Below are 16,562 nucleotides of genomic sequence, written 5' to 3'. Positions count from 1 at the left end.
ATTTAAATTATCATGCATTGCATAAGATAATGCGACACATATAGAAAAATTTTGATCTAACTAAATTTTTTTAGAATACACGTATAAGAATATAAAAAGGAAACGTTGAGCTTTTTTTTATAAAATATAAAAGCTCATACCATGATTTGAATTATCTTTCTAATTTTATATTCTTAGTTTATAATTTGGCTTGTTTATTTTTTTTATTATTGTACTTAGTTTTTATTATTTTGCATAAATTTAATGTTCTACTTGAGTACATGTGCTGATGTGCATAATATTTATTATAAATTTCAAAATGTAAATAATTTTTATTTTTGAATATATTTAGACAACTCAGTTTATGAGTATTTGGGATAAAGCAAAATTTATCTGGATTGAAATGTAACTGTAACCGAGGAATTTGGTTTGATTCACCAAATCACAGCTAGCAAGCTCAATAATGGCAGAAAGGAATCAAATGTGTTCAATTAACGCCGGAAAATGGCGAATTCTCAATCTCTTTCATTGATCCCACTCCTCTATTTCAGGTATGTATAATCAGTTTCATCCTCTGCATAACTTGTTCAACTATTATCTTCAATTCGGTCTACGCTGTCAGTTCGAATTTTGATTTCAACTCATCGGCTCTTGAAGCTTCTCCGTTTCTACCTAATTAGAAAGGGCATATGATTAACCTGATTCTGCAAGTTAGTAAATTATTGTGATCGTTCCTAATATGTGGAGTTAGTTCAATCTTTTGGAGATCGATTATTTATCAATGGCTTATGTTGGATGATGATTCTGAAATTTGGGGATTAGCAGTTTGTATACTCGAAAAAAGGTTACATAAATACTGACTGTCCTAGTTCATAGTTTTGGAATATGTTACATCAAGAGGTTAGCTAATATTGGTTTAAAGGTCTGAAAGTGAAGCTGTCACTGAAATTGTGAAAAAAATGTCTGCCCAAAAGCAAAACTAAGATTACTTGTATCCAGATAATCTCTACCCTAAAGCACTTTTTACAAGATTTGCCAAACCAAGCCAGACTTTCCAAGATATGTCATATTCCAAGCTTGTTGGTTGTTTTGAAGTTACTTCCAAGTTCTATTGTGTCTAAACTATGCTATATACTTGTTTAATGTCATGCATGTGAGTTAAGTGTGTTTTCTTCTTACATCTGATGCAGATGAGCTATGTATTCTCAAGGAATGAGCAAAATTTGATGAACTAAACTTGTCCTACAAATTGAAAGAGAGCAATCACAAAGAATGTCTGCTTATGGACATCAAATGGAGCGGGAATACTCCGCTCAAAGTATATTGGCTGGGGAGGGATCAGGTGTTAATCTTTGTCATTGTCATATTTTCTAGTGGCCTGCCTAATGCAAATAGCAATGTGTTTATTAATCTAAGACCATTCATGTTATGGAATTTTATGAGCATGATGAGGCTTAGTAAATTCTTGTTGTAAAATATAGTATAGGATAAAGTTGAAGTTTTAGTTGTCTACTTTGAAGTTTTTATTAGATTAAAGCTTCTTAGTAATACCTATATTTACCTAGTGACTTCTTTGGTCTTTACATAAATGATCTTCTAATCAGTATACGACTGGGTTGTCACAGAAACAGGAAGCCATTACACCAGTGAGGCAGGAATTTACATGTCATCTTTTGCAGCTACTGTTTTTGTTTCTGGACTTGTTACAGTTGGGATATCACTCTTCTCATTATTGGTAGCATTGACTGTGATGTTAAATTCGTGTGAACGTCAGAATTCTGGAGTTGTAGAGATGAACAGAAAAACACCCAGTTATGATTATTGCCAGAATTTGGCTCTTCATGCAGAGCTGAACAGCTTAAGTGAGCATATTTTTCCAGAAATTTGCCATGATATTAATGCACAGTATGTCAAGGAAGGTCAATACAAGAAAGATTTAAATATTGTAGTTACAATTGCTGAGGAGTTCTTTAGTAGCGTTACACCACAAGGTGATGGTCGCGATGTTGTATTAATGGATGCAGATGATTTCTTGACTTCAGAAACTATGTATGTTAATCAGTTTATGTACTGGTGATTCCTTCTAGCTCACTGTTCTGTTATAGCTTATTTAGTTAATGCAATCATAAGTTCCCATTTAGTTCTGCTTTCTGGATCTTTCTCAGTAGTCGCTGGCCACATTTTGGTTATCAGAATGAAATAAAAAATTTGTGTTTATTGGTTGTGATACTGCATAGATGCGATATTAACTTGTTCTAGTATTAAGGGGCACTATACAGGCGCTACAAGAAGAAATACAGCTTAGGTGAAATAAATAGCCAGATGTGTCGTGCAGACTATTATTGCAGGATAAGAATTACTAAATTACTTTTCTCTTTGTGACACAGGATCAACAAAGATGTCTTGCATGGCAGCAGTAGAGATGCAAAATATTGGAGACACTTTTTTGCACTGAAGTTGTACCTTAAACTTCAAGCTGGGCAGTGGCCATTGATTTTGTTATCACGTAAACCGCATAAACTGCGAAATGATACTGTGGAGTATCTTACGTCTGTGGGATGTCATGGTTGGTCATCACTCGTCATGAGGTAACTCAGTCTTAATTACATGCAAATAACTTAATATGTTTTGTAAATAAAGTAGTCATATGCATTAAGGGCCACATGGACTAGGGTTCAACTATAAAAACTTTGAAGAAAAACTGTTTTTTTAACTCGTGAAGAAAATCTGTTTATTATGAAGAATCTTCGCAGATAGTACTAGTTCACAGCAAAAAGAAGCTGAAAACAACACCTAGCCCTCCATTCATTAGAATCAGATAATTTATGAATGGTCCAATATCATATTCTACTAATTGATCTTTATTTCCAGCAAACATAGTGTGCCATCATCATACACTTTATTGCACCTATGTCATTCGGAGTCCAGAGTGTTGTTAGCTGGTTTAACTAAGTGTACATTAATTAGCTTTCTCTCTCTATATGTATAACTAGTTCTTAATGCATAACTAGAGATCAAATCTCAACCATTAGATCAAACTATGGAAGGATAAGATTGGATGGGTTTTGAAAACACGGTGTTCACTATATGTAATAGCCGAGACTTAGATTTCTCGGGAGTTATGAAATAAAATACTAGAACTTTTATTGACAAATGAAAGAGTATTTTTATTTCTTGAAAGAGGGTACAATTACAATTTTCAGAATCTCAAACTAAATTACAATCTTTGACAATGAAAATAAAAGTCGAGCTACACTACTACATTTAGAAATCCCTAAGGGCTACTTTGGCCTTCGTCATCGGGCCGTCTCGGCCCCAGATCTTTCAAACGAGCCGGGAGGGCGAGACCACGAGGGAAGACAGCCTCGTTGGCCAGTCGCAACTCCTGCCATAGCGCACGAAAGAGAACTAGTTGCATGAATGGAGACTGTTGGTGGATTGTGATAGCTCGGCACCAAGCTCAGCAGTTCGCCACCAAGCTCGGCAGTTCGGCAGGGAGCTCAGCAGTTCGCCACCAAGCTCGGCAGTTCGGCAGGGAGCTCAGCAGTTCGCCACCAAGCTCGGCAGTTCGGCAGGGAGCTCAGCAGTTCGGTACCAAGCTCGGCAGTTCGGCACCAAGCTCGGCAACTCCGTGATCTGGAGAGAAAGATCAAAACATGAAGAAGAGCTCGGCTGTTATGACAACTCGTTTCAACAGCCGTTAGATCTCCTCAATTGTTTACAGAGACAACAAGAGAAGTGTATTAAGAAAGGGAAGGGGAAACAATACCTTTCAGAGATGTGAGTGAGTGTTGGACCGAAAGAGGCAAACTCCAGCCAGCAGGCTCCCCTCCAGCTAATACTCTGCAAAGCTGCAGGTAACAGCCCTTGCTTCCCCTACCCAAACCGGTTATAGTCCGGAAATCAGCCCCCACAATGCCACCTCTAGTGTACACCTGCAAAAGAAGACAAAATTCATGAATGAATCAGAGTACAAGGCAGCACAAAACACCAAAATCAGTTAAAGGATGCTGCAAGGTCAGCCAACACTCAACCTCTGCAGCTTTCAGTTACAAGATATGTGTTTATATACACATTCTAAGCCCTCGGTTACTATACCACACCACAACACCTTCCACTTAGTAGCAAAGTAACAAGCTAAAGAGAGGGAGGGAGAACCGAGAGAAAGCGGAAGGAATCGAGCAAGAGTAAGAGCAGCCTCACTCAGCAATCACAAGAGGTAAATCCTCCAAACCATACTAGCATCATGTAGTACACAGTAGATAGCCAAGATTGAGAACTTAGGAACACATGAGCTCAAGAACATAGGAGTATGCCTTAGAACCCCACACCAGAACATAATCAGTAACATAGAAACGGCTACCACTGGCTCAACCCCTCCATGAAATCAAATCAATCATAGCAGAATGTAAGAAAATCCCCTAATGCTCAAGTCACAGTATCTTTTTCGCAAGCTTCACTTAACAACACTAGAAAGATTTAAACAAGAAACTTAGCTTCGGAGGGTGAATCGATGGTGATCCCGCCGAGGAACGGAGGAGCGCGGAGGGTCGCCACTTTCCTTCACTGGCGAGAACGAGACGGAGCCGATGGATGGGAGCACGGCAAGACTCGCCGTTGTTGGAAGGGACCGACGCGGCGAGGATATTCCCAAATCAGGGAGAGAGTTCGCCCTTGCAGGGATGAGCGAGGGTGAGACAACGCGTCGCGCGTCATCGGACCTCCGCCGGAGCTGGAGCTTCGCGGAGGGAGCGGACGTCGAAGAAACTAGGGCCTTCTCAATTTGGGGTTTTAATTTCGGAGAAAGGAGGAAATGAAGAATGGGGAAAAGCCGATGGAATCGGCTGATTGAGGAAGGAGTATGTTTTTTTGGGCCTCCCCAATTTAAAATACTTGGGCCTGGAATTAATTAAGTTGGGCCAGATTCAACAGAAATTAAAATGGGCCACTGCCCCTCTTTAATTAGTTTGGACCACAAAGCTTAATTTTGGTTGGAACCATTATCTTAGATTAATTCCAAGAGTTAATGGAATTAATTCCTTAAGCCACGGAAGAAAAGAACTTATAAGCCGTGAGTGAGATAAAAGCCAATAAATAATTAAGCGGACTTTAATAGTCACAGAAAGTATTTTAAAATACCTAAGAATAATCCGGGAATATATATTATACCCAAACAGATCAGTCGGTTTCGGAACAAATTAAATCGCTGATTTAATTACAGAATTTAGATCTCTAATATTTAGAAAGAAGGAGATAAAATAAAAGATCACGCTTAGGCATGCATTCATGCAAGATCAATGATTACTTAAAGCCTAATTTAAGTATATTATTTTTGAAAAGGGACGTCGTCGCTCGACGAGTAAATCTCAAGTCAGACAGTGCCCGTTTGAAAGAGTTAAGCAAACGAGGTGGGCTTTTCTATCCTACATTATGTGTGGGCTTCCTTTTTCAGAATTTATGTGAAAAGCATGAATATTTTCAGTAAGTTGTCATGCCATGTTTTGTTTTGTGATTGCCTATCTGTTAAATCGAATTCGGGTCCAGTAGGTCAGTAAATCCTACTCGGACTAGTGTACACATAGGGACCGTGAGCTAGCGCTAGGTTGGCCGGTTCGTGGGTCGTGAGCTAGCGCCAGGTTGGCCGGCCCAGTGGTCGTGGAATGTGGCCACATTCCCGACTCACGCAGCTGATATGGCATATCATCAGAAGTTAAATGACTGCAGTCTATTTTCAGAAAGAAATAACAGATTTTAGTGACCGGGATAGATTTTCAGTAAAACCCCGCGTTCACTCAGCTTGGCTGACAACTAAAAGAAAAACAGTTTTCGGCATGAGCCCACTGAGTATATCAAGTACTCAGCCCTGCATTTTGTTTTCCTTAATGTGCAGGTTGATTGTTGTCGAAGCCGAGGAGGTGTTGGGACAGAAGACTAAATAAGCAGAAGGATAGCTGGTGTAGTATGTCTTCATACATATTACATCTGTCTTGGTACTCTTCCGTTGCGCAAATTTTAGAACTTGCTTTCAGCAAAGACAATTGTTCCATAACTACTCTGATTCAGTATAATTTGTACCCTCAACACATTTCAGACAAATGTTTTCCTTTGATCTAAGCATCTTATGATGAGTTGAGACAGCTTCAGTAAGTTTTAGTCGCGATATAGCTACACTTTCTTTGACTAGGGAGATGTGGTCGTGACAGAGTGGTATCAGAGCACTTTTCTTTCGCTCTGACCCAAGAACCTTCTTTCTAAGCCTTAGTCCAGAACAGTAGCACTAGGCTAGGAAGAGAACAGAATGATCAGTACAAGATCCCAACACCTCAGCTCGACACGATCAACTGCAGCAGGAACAGGGGTCGACGCCCGCTCGTCCAGAAAAGAAAAATTTGAAGAAAGAAAATATTTTTTTCCACTTTAAGAAGGAAGATGAAATTTTCTAAGTTTTCAGAAAAAGAAAAATAATTTTCACAGCCCTTACGGGAACGAAAATGTTTATTTGAAATGCTTGCAAGATGCAACGTGATAGCTGATACTTTGCATGAGATATGCTTACTGTATCTGTGTTTTATGAGCTTGACATGAATGTGTAGATGTCATGTGGACTATGTATGTGAACCTAGAGTGCTTTAGAGAAGTACCTTAGGTGAGACTTTCAGGATCAAGTACTAGCAGAATAAGAATTTGTTACCGCCTTCCAGGGCGACGAGACCAACTAAAACCCATCAGTTTGGGCAAGCTTCAAATTCCAAGGGATTATGAGAAAGAAAAGACGAGCCAAAAAGTACTATTGTACTACTTATAGACAGCAATTAAAGGAAGTCCATTCTTTTAAGCACACAGATAGTATACATATATATATGTATACTAGACGATGAACCAAGAAGTTCCCAATGTCTTTACAAAGACCAAGTTTTAACGAAAATAGTTTACTTTCAAGCCTGTTCGGGAGATACATCCCTACACGGAAAGAGATCGTACCCGCGATCTAGTAAAGTGATCTAATGTGGCGTAACAAGCCCAAGTGGCTACGTGATCCAGAAGCGATACTTATAGCGTGCTACGAAGCACGATGGAGAATGTAATGTTTTACCAGAATCAGCGTTCTAAGTTATCAAGAACGATATGAAAGTATGACCTCCAGCTGCGGTTATCAGTTTAACAGCACGAGCAACCCCATCTTGGAATGTATGGTTTCCCAGAACGCGTTTATCATGGGCGAGCTCCACAAGAAAAACAAGGGAGTGTCACATAACTAGAACCGATGATTATAATCAATAGTACTTACTTGGATTCCCAATGAAATCCCTTCTAAGAGTCCTTCCAAGGACGATACCCTCGTCTATTCAGACTCTAGTTTTGACTCGCAAGTACCACGTCAGTGTTCCTTTTTCTGTGCGAGGTTTGACTCATTCCCAGCTTATGGACTGCAGTCTTTTTGACTCATCATACATAAAGAGTAAAGTTTTGACTGTTTAAGCTCCAGTCGTAAACCCTAAATTCTACAGTTGTTCATATCTATGATCTTCGGAATGAGCGTATTCCTCAGACATTCTTTGAACCTCCGGGACAACGATGTCCTGTCGGCTATTAAGACCTTTGATTGACTCACGTTCTGCAAGTAGTACGCCACTTTCATTCTCTTCAGGAAAGCGGTGACTCAGTTTCAGTTCCCAAATTTGGGATACTCTTATGTTCCAAGCATCGTTATTTGTTGTTGCCTCCTTTGAGCCACAATATTGGAGATTTATATCTTGATTTCTTGGACCTATGCAATGAAATTTCATTCTTACGATGCTTACGTTGTGATCCCCAGAGTGATCAAGACAGTTAAACATTTTCCTCAGGGAATTTCATGTAGTGCTGGAACTTTTTACCTCCCTATTTTGAAATCCTACAAAGGTGAAATTTTTCGACCTCGAATCCAGTACATGTATTATTCCTAGTCTCGGAATTTTTCTGCAGCTCGAAGTTAAGGCAAGCATATTGCACCTTTCCCTAACGAGCTTGCCCTAGCTGATTTTTCTGAATAGTTCATTTCAGTGCGTTGCCTTAATAAACCTATGAAATCATTGATGTGATTTTGTTACTCCATATCAAGATGCCTTTGAAACATGATCAATGTTCCTTCATTGCAATCGCCTACGTTTATAAATTTTCGTGGTTGATCGTCTTAGGCGATGACATGTTTGAACCACTATCCCTGATGCTCAGATCCTTTCAGTTAATTGGACAACTGTATTGTTCTATTTTGCAGCTTACTATGAGAATTTACAGATAATTCATTTCCATCCAGTTTTCATGACCTATCTCATGATTATTTCTAGCTCCCACCAGGGGTGAGCCTCAGCTTCTATGAGTTTACCTGGAAACCAGTTGAGCTACGTAGTTCTTTGAATGAACTCAGTACTTACCTTCAAGGTCGATTATCGACGAAAATTCATATAAGTTGAACAAGAGATGTTATTCTTGTCCAGTTGGGTATTCAGGAGCCCTTCAAATTTTCAGTCATACTCTCTTGTGTGAATAATAATCCAAGTTAAGACTATTAGATTAATCATTGAGTTATTGATACGAGGCTAGCAGAAAAAGGCATGGTCTCAGTTTCTTTCAGATACGCATAATAAATACGTCCCCATGGAGACACGTGCAGGAAATGATGCACCAACCAGAAGCGTCGCATAACCGACAGCAAAGCGTTAAATACTTCGAATCTACGTACCGCTTGTGACCAGCAGGTGGGAGATCGAATATTTTGTTGTATAGAGAAGCAACTAGCCTTGGGTAGAGAAATATCAAGGAATATTTGTGGATTAAATGATGTCCGAAGACGTAAAAGACCTATATGGTAGTTTGAACGATCAAAATGCTTACTCCGAGTAAGATAAGTAAGCCACAAGAACAAAGACTCAATCATGGGCATGTAACGAAAGCCATGGAGAAAATACGAGTGTATTCGTAGTTTATGTTTGACGGAACAAATCCCATCAGCAAAAGGGATTCGTCTAAGAGGTGGCCAGGAAAAAGGCTAAAGCTGGAGAGACATTCGGGAAGAGGAACGCGTGATAGCACCGCTACCCTCACCGTCCCTACTATGAAGGGAGAAATCGAATTTTCCCTTTTAAAAGAAGTTATCACAAGAGAACAGGATTTAGAGCCCTATAATATAGAGCAAGGGCAAACGTTGGCAATAACATGCGACGAATTATTCTACGATATGCCACGTCTCAATTAAACGGCTCAGAAAGGAGCTGTCGATAGAGTTTTGTGTTAATCTAGACACGAGATCTAGATCACTTTGGAAAGTCATGCTAGATTATTTCACCATGAATCGCTCAGTCGAACCAAAAGGGCATGGAGACAGTAGCGTTGGGAGAAAGAAGCCAACACCTCCACATGCACTAAACCAATATTCAAGGATTGACGCGAGTAGAACAAGTCTGTACTAAATCATGACGAAAGAGTCGCAGTAAGCACAAAAGCACCTTGAAAGCGGTAAAAGTAGACTACCTCAACTGAGCGAGAGGTTACGAGATCATTATGGCAGCTCAATGACTACCTTTACGATCGATGCAAGCGTTAGAGAACTCAATATCAGGCGATGAAATCTAAGATTAGAAATAGCTTCATCACCCAGACGAAATGAATTACTAAAGGAATGACTTGAATCAGTCATATTATCTCAGTCACCATATAGAATGGCGCTCAAGAAATAAGAAGAACTTAAGATCCAGTTACAAGAATAAGTAGACCTGGGTTTCATCAGACCCAGTGTATCGTTTTTGGGCGCATCAGTACTCTTCATGAAGAAGAAGGATGGGACTTTGCGAATGTGTATCGACTATCGAGAGCTAAATAAGTTAACCCTCAAGAACAAGTACCTCTACCGAGAATCAACGACCTCTTCGACCAGCTGCGAGGAGCCAGCGTATTCTCGAAGATGGGCTTGAGATCGGGTTATCACTAGCTGGGAGTTCGACAAGACGGTATACCTAAGACTGCACTTCACACCAGATATGACCATTACGAGTTTACTGTAATGCCTTTTTGGGCTTACAAACGCCCCAGCCGTGTTCATGAACCTAATGAACCGCGTGTTCTGCCCATATTTGGACAAGGTCGTCCTAGCTTTTAAAGACGACGTGCTCATGTACTCAAAGAACAAGAAGAAACACGAGGAGCGCTTGAGAACTACGTTAGAGACGTTAAGAGCCGAGAAGTTCTATGCTAAGTTTAGCAAGTGTGAGTTCTGGCTTAACAAAGTGAACTTTCTTGGACACTTAGTGACAGCAGAATGGATCCGAGTAGACCCTGCTAAAGTTGAAGCCGTGCAACGTTGGCAGTCACCAGCGACGCCTAATGAAATTCGGAGTTTCCTAGGACTGGCATGATGCTACCGAAGGTTCATTGAGGGGTTTTCTAAAATAGCGAGGCCGATGACTCAACAGCTCAAGAAAGGAGTTAAAGTCAATGGGACCCCAGAATGTGAAGCAAGCTTCCAGTTGCTAAAGGAAAAGTTGACCACAGCGCCAGTTCTAGCTGTGCCAGAAGCGGGAGTCAACTATGTGGTGTATGCAGATGCATCGAAGGTCGGACTCGGGTGCGTGCTGATGCAGAAAGGCAAGGTGATAGCATATGCGTCACGCCAGTTGAGGCCGCACGAGTTGAACTACCCGACGCACGACCTGGAACTAGCAGAAGTGGTACACGCTTTGAAGATTTGGGGACATCACCTCTATGGAGTTCGATGTGAGATCTTCACAGATCATAAGAGTCTCAAATACTTCCTCGAGCAGAAGGACCTGAATATGAGACAGCGCAGATGGCTAGAACTAGTCAAAGACTACGACTGTGGTATAAATTACCACCCAGGCAAAGCCAATGTGGTAGCAGATGCCTTGAGCAGAAAGACTGCGCCTCAAGTGGCTACTTTCCTCACCCTAGAGGAAGAGCTTATCCGGGAATTCGCCAAGATGCGACTGGAGATAGTGAGAGCCCCGGAGACAGTGGACAGCAGAATATCCACCTTGGTCTTAGAACCAGATTTAAGAGCTAGAATCATTGACGCCCAGAGATACGATGAAGCCCTAGAAAAGGTTCGTCTCAGAGTGAGGACCGGAAAAGGGGATTGTTACCGCGAAGAGGCGGATAATGCTCCCACTTTCAAAGGGAGACTATGCGTACCCAATGAGGAGGCACTTAGGAACGAGATCATGAGTGAAGCTCATGAGACACCCTACACTGCCCATCCTGGGAGTACAAAGATGTATCAAGACTTGAAGAAGCAATTTTGGTGGGATGGCATGAAAAGAAGCATAGCATCGTTTGTAGAAAGATGCCTGGCTTGCCAGCAAGTGAAGGCGTTACATCAACGACCCTATGGAAAGTTACAGCCTCTCGAGATTCCAGAATGGAAATGGGAGCATATAGCAATGGATTTTGTGACAGGATTGCCAAAATCACAGCAAGGAAACACTGCCATCTGGGTGATTATAGATCGACTCACCAAAAGTGCTCACGTCATACCAATTCGTATCACATACGGATCTGACAAGTTGGCACAGATTTACGTGCAAGAGATTGTGCGCCTGCATGGTGTACCAGTAACGATCACCCCAGATCGAGATTTAAAACTTACTTCTAGATTTTGGATAAGCCTACAGCGAGAGTTAGGCACTCAGCTGAAATTCAGCACAGCATTCCATCCACAGACAGACGGACAGTCCGAAAGGACGATTCAGACATTAGAAGATATGTTAAGAGCCGTAGTGCTCGACCGTGGAGTAAGCTGGGAGCCAGTACTTCCACTTATAGAGTTCGCCTACAACAACAGTTACCCGGCAACTATTGATATGGCCCCATACGAGGCACTCTATGGGAAAAAGTGTAGATCACCACTTTACTGGGATGAAGTTGGTGAGAGAAGGATTCTCGGACCAGACTCGGTAGAGGAAATGATAGAAATTGTCCGACAAATCCGAGGGAGAATCAAAGAAGCTCAAGATAGACAGAAATCATATGCAGATGCTCGTAGAACGGATTTACAGTTCAAAGCAGGAGACAAGGTTTTTCTGAAAGTATCCCCATCAAAAGGGATAACCAGATTTGGCGTCAAGGGCAAGCTGAAACCGCGTTTTATCGGACCTTACGAGATCCTAGAAACAGTCGGCCCTGTGGCGTACAGATTAGCGCTTCCGCCAAGCTTCGGGAATGTTCGTAATGTGTTTCATGTATCACAGTTGAGGAAGTACGTGTTTGACCCCAAACACATAGTGCACCAAGAAGAGATGGTGTTAGAACCAGATTTGAGCTATGAAGAAAAGCCAGAAGCAATTCTGGACAGAAAAGTTAAAGAACTGCGAAATAAAAATATTGTAACAGTGAAAGTCCTTTGGAAGCATCACGACCGCAAGGAGGCGACGTGGGAGCTCGAGGACCAGATGAAAGAGAAGTACCCACAGCTTTTTGCCTAACCGAGACAAAATTTCGGGACGAAATTTTTGTTAAGGGGGGTAGACTGTAATAGCCGAGACTTAGATTTCTCGGGAGTTATGAAATAAAATACTAGAACTTTTATTGACAAATGAAAGAGTATTTTTATTTCTTGAAAGAGGGTACAATTACAATTTTCAGAATCTCAAACTAAATTACAATCTTTGACAATGAAAATAAAAGTCGAGCTACACTACTACATTTAGAAATCCCTAAGGGCTACTTTGGCCTTCGTCATCGGGCCGTCTCGGCCCCAGATCTTTCAAACGAGCCGGGAGGGCGAGACCACGAGGGAAGACAGCCTCGTTGGCCAGTCGCAACTCCTGCCATAGCGCACGAAAGAGAACTAGTTGCATGAATGGAGACTGTTGGTGGATTGTGATAGCTCGGCACCAAGCTCAGCAGTTCGCCACCAAGCTCGGCAGTTCGGCAGGGAGCTCAGCAGTTCGCCACCAAGCTCGGCAGTTCGGCAGGGAGCTCAGCAGTTCGCCACCAAGCTCGGCAGTTCGGCAGGGAGCTCAGCAGTTCGGTACCAAGCTCGGCAGTTCGGCACCAAGCTCGGCAACTCCGTGATCTGGAGAGAAAGATCAAAACATGAAGAAGAGCTCGGCTGTTATGACAACTCGTTTCAACAGCCGTTAGATCTCCTCAATTGTTTACAGAGACAACAAGAGAAGTGTATTAAGAAAGGGAAGGGGAAACAATACCTTTCAGAGATGTGAGTGAGTGTTGGACCGAAAGAGGCAAACTCCAGCCAGCAGGCTCCCCTCCAGCTAATACTCTGCAAAGCTGCAGGTAACAGCCCTTGCTTCCCCTACCCAAACCGGTTATAGTCCGGAAATCAGCCCCCACAATGCCACCTCTAGTGTACACCTGCAAAAGAAGACAAAATTCATGAATGAATCAGAGTACAAGGCAGCACAAAACACCAAAATCAGTTAAAGGATGCTGCAAGGTCAGCCAACACTCAACCTCTGCAGCTTTCAGTTACAAGATATGTGTTTATATACACATTCTAAGCCCTCGGTTACTATACCACACCACAACACCTTCCACTTAGTAGCAAAGTAACAAGCTAAAGAGAGGGAGGGAGAACCGAGAGAAAGCGGAAGGAATCGAGCAAGAGTAAGAGCAGCCTCACTCAGCAATCACAAGAGGTAAATCCTCCAAACCATACTAGCATCATGTAGTACACAGTAGATAGCCAAGATTGAGAACTTAGGAACACATGAGCTCAAGAACATAGGAGTATGCCTTAGAACCCCACATCAGAACATAATCAGTAACATAGAAACGGCTACCACTGGCTCAACCCCTCCATGAAATCAAATCAATCATAGCAGAATGTAAGAAAATCCCCTAATGCTCAAGTCACAGTATCTTTTTCGCAAGCTTCACTTAACAACACTAGAAAGATTTAAACAAGAAACTTAGCTTCGGAGGGTGAATCGATGGTGATCCCGCCGAGGAACGGAGGAGCGCGGAGGGTCGCCACTTTCCTTCACTGGCGAGAACGAGACGGAGCCGATGGATGGGAGCACGGCAAGACTCGCCGTTGTTGGAAGGGACCGACGCGGCGAGGATATTCCCAAATCAGGGAGAGAGTTCGCCCTTGCAGGGATGAGCGAGGGTGAGACAACGCGTCGCGCGTCATCGGACCTCCGCCGGAGCTGGAGCTTCGCGGAGGGAGCGGACGTCGAAGAAACTAGGGCCTTCTCAATTTGGGGTTTTAATTTCGGAGAAAGGAGGAAATGAAGAATGGGGAAAAGCCGATGGAATCGGCTGATTGAGGAAGGAGTATGTTTTTTTGGGCCTCCCCAATTTAAAATACTTGGGCCTGGAATTAATTAAGTTGGGCCAGATTCAACAGAAATTAAAATGGGCCACTGCCCCTCTTTAATTAGTTTGGACCACAAAGCTTAATTTTGGTTGGAACCATTATCTTAGATTAATTCCAAGAGTTAATGGAATTAATTCCTTAAGCCACGGAAGAAAAGAACTTATAAGCCGTGAGTGAGATAAAAGCCAATAAATAATTAAGCGGACTTTAATAGTCACAGAAAGTATTTTAAAATACCTAAGAATAATCCGGGAATATATATTATACCCAAACAGATCAGTCGGTTTCGGAACAAATTAAATCGCTGATTTAATTACAGAATTTAGATCTCTAATATTTAGAAAGAAGGAGATAAAATAAAAGATCACGCTTAGGCATGCATTCATGCAAGATCAATGATTACTTAAAGCCTAATTTAAGTATATTATTTTTGAAAAGGGACGTCGTCGCTCGACGAGTAAATCTCAAGTCAGACAGTGCCCGTTTGAAAGAGTTAAGCAAACGAGGTGGGCTTTTCTATCCTACATTATGTGTGGGCTTCCTTTTTCAGAATTTATGTGAAAAGCATGAATATTTTCAGTAAGTTGTCATGCCATGTTTTGTTTTGTGATTGCCTATCTGTTAAATCGAATTCGGGTCCAGTAGGTCAGTAAATCCTACTCGGACTAGTGTACACATAGGGACCGTGAGCTAGCGCTAGGTTGGCCGGTTCGTGGGTCGTGAGCTAGCGCCAGGTTGGCCGGCCCAGTGGTCGTGGAATGTGGCCACATTCCCGACTCACGCAGCTGATATGGCATATCATCAGAAGTTAAATGACTGCAGTCTATTTTCAGAAAGAAATAACAGATTTTAGTGACCGGGATAGATTTTCAGTAAAACCCCGCGTTCACTCAGCTTGGCTGACAACTAAAAGAAAAACAGTTTTCGGCATGAGCCCACTGAGTATATCAAGTACTCAACCCTGCATTTTGTTTTCCTTAATGTGCAGGTTGATTGTTGTCGAAGCCGAGGAGGTGTTGGGACAGAAGACTAAATAAGCAGAAGGATAGCTGGTGTAGTATGTCTTCATACATATTACATCTGTCTTGGTACTCTTCCGTTGCGCAAATTTTAGAACTTGCTTTCAGCAAAGACAATTGTTCCATAACTACTCTGATTCAGTATAATTTGTACCCTCAACACATTTCAGACAAATGTTTTCCTTTGATCTAAGCATCTTATGATGAGTTGAGACAGCTTCAGTAAGTTTTAGTCGCGATATAGCTACACTTTCTTTGACTAGGGAGATGTGGTCGTGACACTATAATGGCGTTCTGGTTCACTCCATATTTTTAAATCTGTGTTATGAACTAAACGCCTTTATAGTAAACAAAAACTCTCTTATAGTGAACTAAACCCTAAACCCTTCACTATAATGGCATTTTGGTTCACTCCGTGTTTTGGCCTCTAGTTATGCATTTAAGTGGTGGTCAAGAAAATCTGGGCATAAGCATATCCTATCAAAGCTAAAACATGCATGTATGTGTAGTAAATTGTGCTGTAAGATGATGAAAGGCCTCTGCTGGAATCAGAAGTAAACTATAGAACATCTGAATTAAGCAGTGTGTGAGAAAACATGTAGTTCAGTTGCTGGATAACATTGCTCATATGAAATTTATACCACGTAGGGCCAGATATTAAGTAGAAAGTTTAACAAGATTCAGTCAACTATTTCCATTATCATGAAACTAATTTTCTACGAACAGGGTGGTTAAACACAAGCTTCCGTGAATGCTCTGCTCTGCCCATGTGATGCTTTATATTGCTGATATATTATGGCCTAGCACATCTGTGCTATTTTATGCTAAAAGAATTTGTATGGCTGATCCTGAAATCTGTTTTGATTCTGGGCTAGCAGAAAGGATAATGAAATGCACATAGATTATGAAGAATTTTTATCAAGAGAGCGGAGGAAGCTGCAAGAAGAGGGGTTCCGAGTGAAAGGTGTGATTAGCAGCCAGATGGATAGTCTTAGGGGCCCTTGTTTGGGAGATCGCATATTCAAACTTCCATATCCTATTTTGGGATATGGTGCCAAAGCTCATGCTGAAAATCAGAAGTAAGCAAAATACATACCATTTCTTCATATCAATAGCGTATATAATATTGTTCATATAAATCATTGAGGATACACAAATAATTATGTTGTTGAGCATTACTACTATTTTTCACTTGTGAGGAATGCATATGTTTTGAAGAGTGTTGCCAGAAA

The 16,562-nt window shown here is 41.5% G+C and overlaps 1 protein-coding gene across 4 annotated transcripts; it reads left to right on the top strand.

Annotated features, from left to right (window-relative positions):
• Positions 1–314: 314 nt before the first annotated feature.
• Positions 315–16,562, top strand: LOC121744058 (uncharacterized protein At2g39920-like). Of its 4 annotated transcripts, XM_042137516.1 has the most exons (6): positions 315–530; positions 1,170–1,321; positions 1,605–1,841; positions 1,929–2,028; positions 2,367–2,567; positions 16,209–16,562. In XM_042137516.1, the coding sequence occupies exons 2-6, from the start codon at positions 1,252–1,254 to the stop codon at positions 16,411–16,413; spliced, it is 813 nt and encodes a 270-aa protein (XP_041993450.1). In that variant the 5' UTR covers positions 315–530; positions 1,170–1,251; the 3' UTR covers positions 16,414–16,562. The 4 variants fall into 4 exon arrangements, with proteins under 4 accessions (XP_041993450.1, XP_041993444.1, XP_041993457.1 ...); XM_042137510.1 differs by lacking the exon at positions 16,209–16,562 and adding an exon at positions 5,320–5,570 and having other exon boundaries at positions 1,605–2,028; XM_042137523.1 differs by lacking the exon at positions 16,209–16,562 and adding an exon at positions 5,870–6,126 and having other exon boundaries at positions 323–530; positions 1,605–2,028.

The sequence above is a fragment of the Salvia splendens genome, chromosome 1, assembly GCF_004379255.2.
Source record: "Salvia splendens isolate huo1 chromosome 1, SspV2, whole genome shotgun sequence".
Taxonomy (NCBI): domain Eukaryota; kingdom Viridiplantae; phylum Streptophyta; class Magnoliopsida; order Lamiales; family Lamiaceae; genus Salvia; species Salvia splendens.
The sequence above is the reverse complement of the archived record's forward strand: the minus strand, read 5'-3'. Positions and strand labels throughout refer to the sequence as shown.

Coding starts and splice junctions, on each gene's coding strand:
- LOC121744058 (XM_042137502.1), top strand. CDS start 1,252: ATGTCTGCTTATGGACATCAAATGGAGCGGGAATACTCCGCTCAAAGT. Junction 2,029..2,366: donor TTCTTGACTTCAGAAACTAT/GTATGTTAATCA, acceptor TTTGTGACACAG/GATCAACAAAGATGTCTTGC. Junction 2,568..16,208: donor TGGTCATCACTCGTCATGAG/GTAACTCAGTCT, acceptor CTGGGCTAGCAG/AAAGGATAATGAAATGCACA.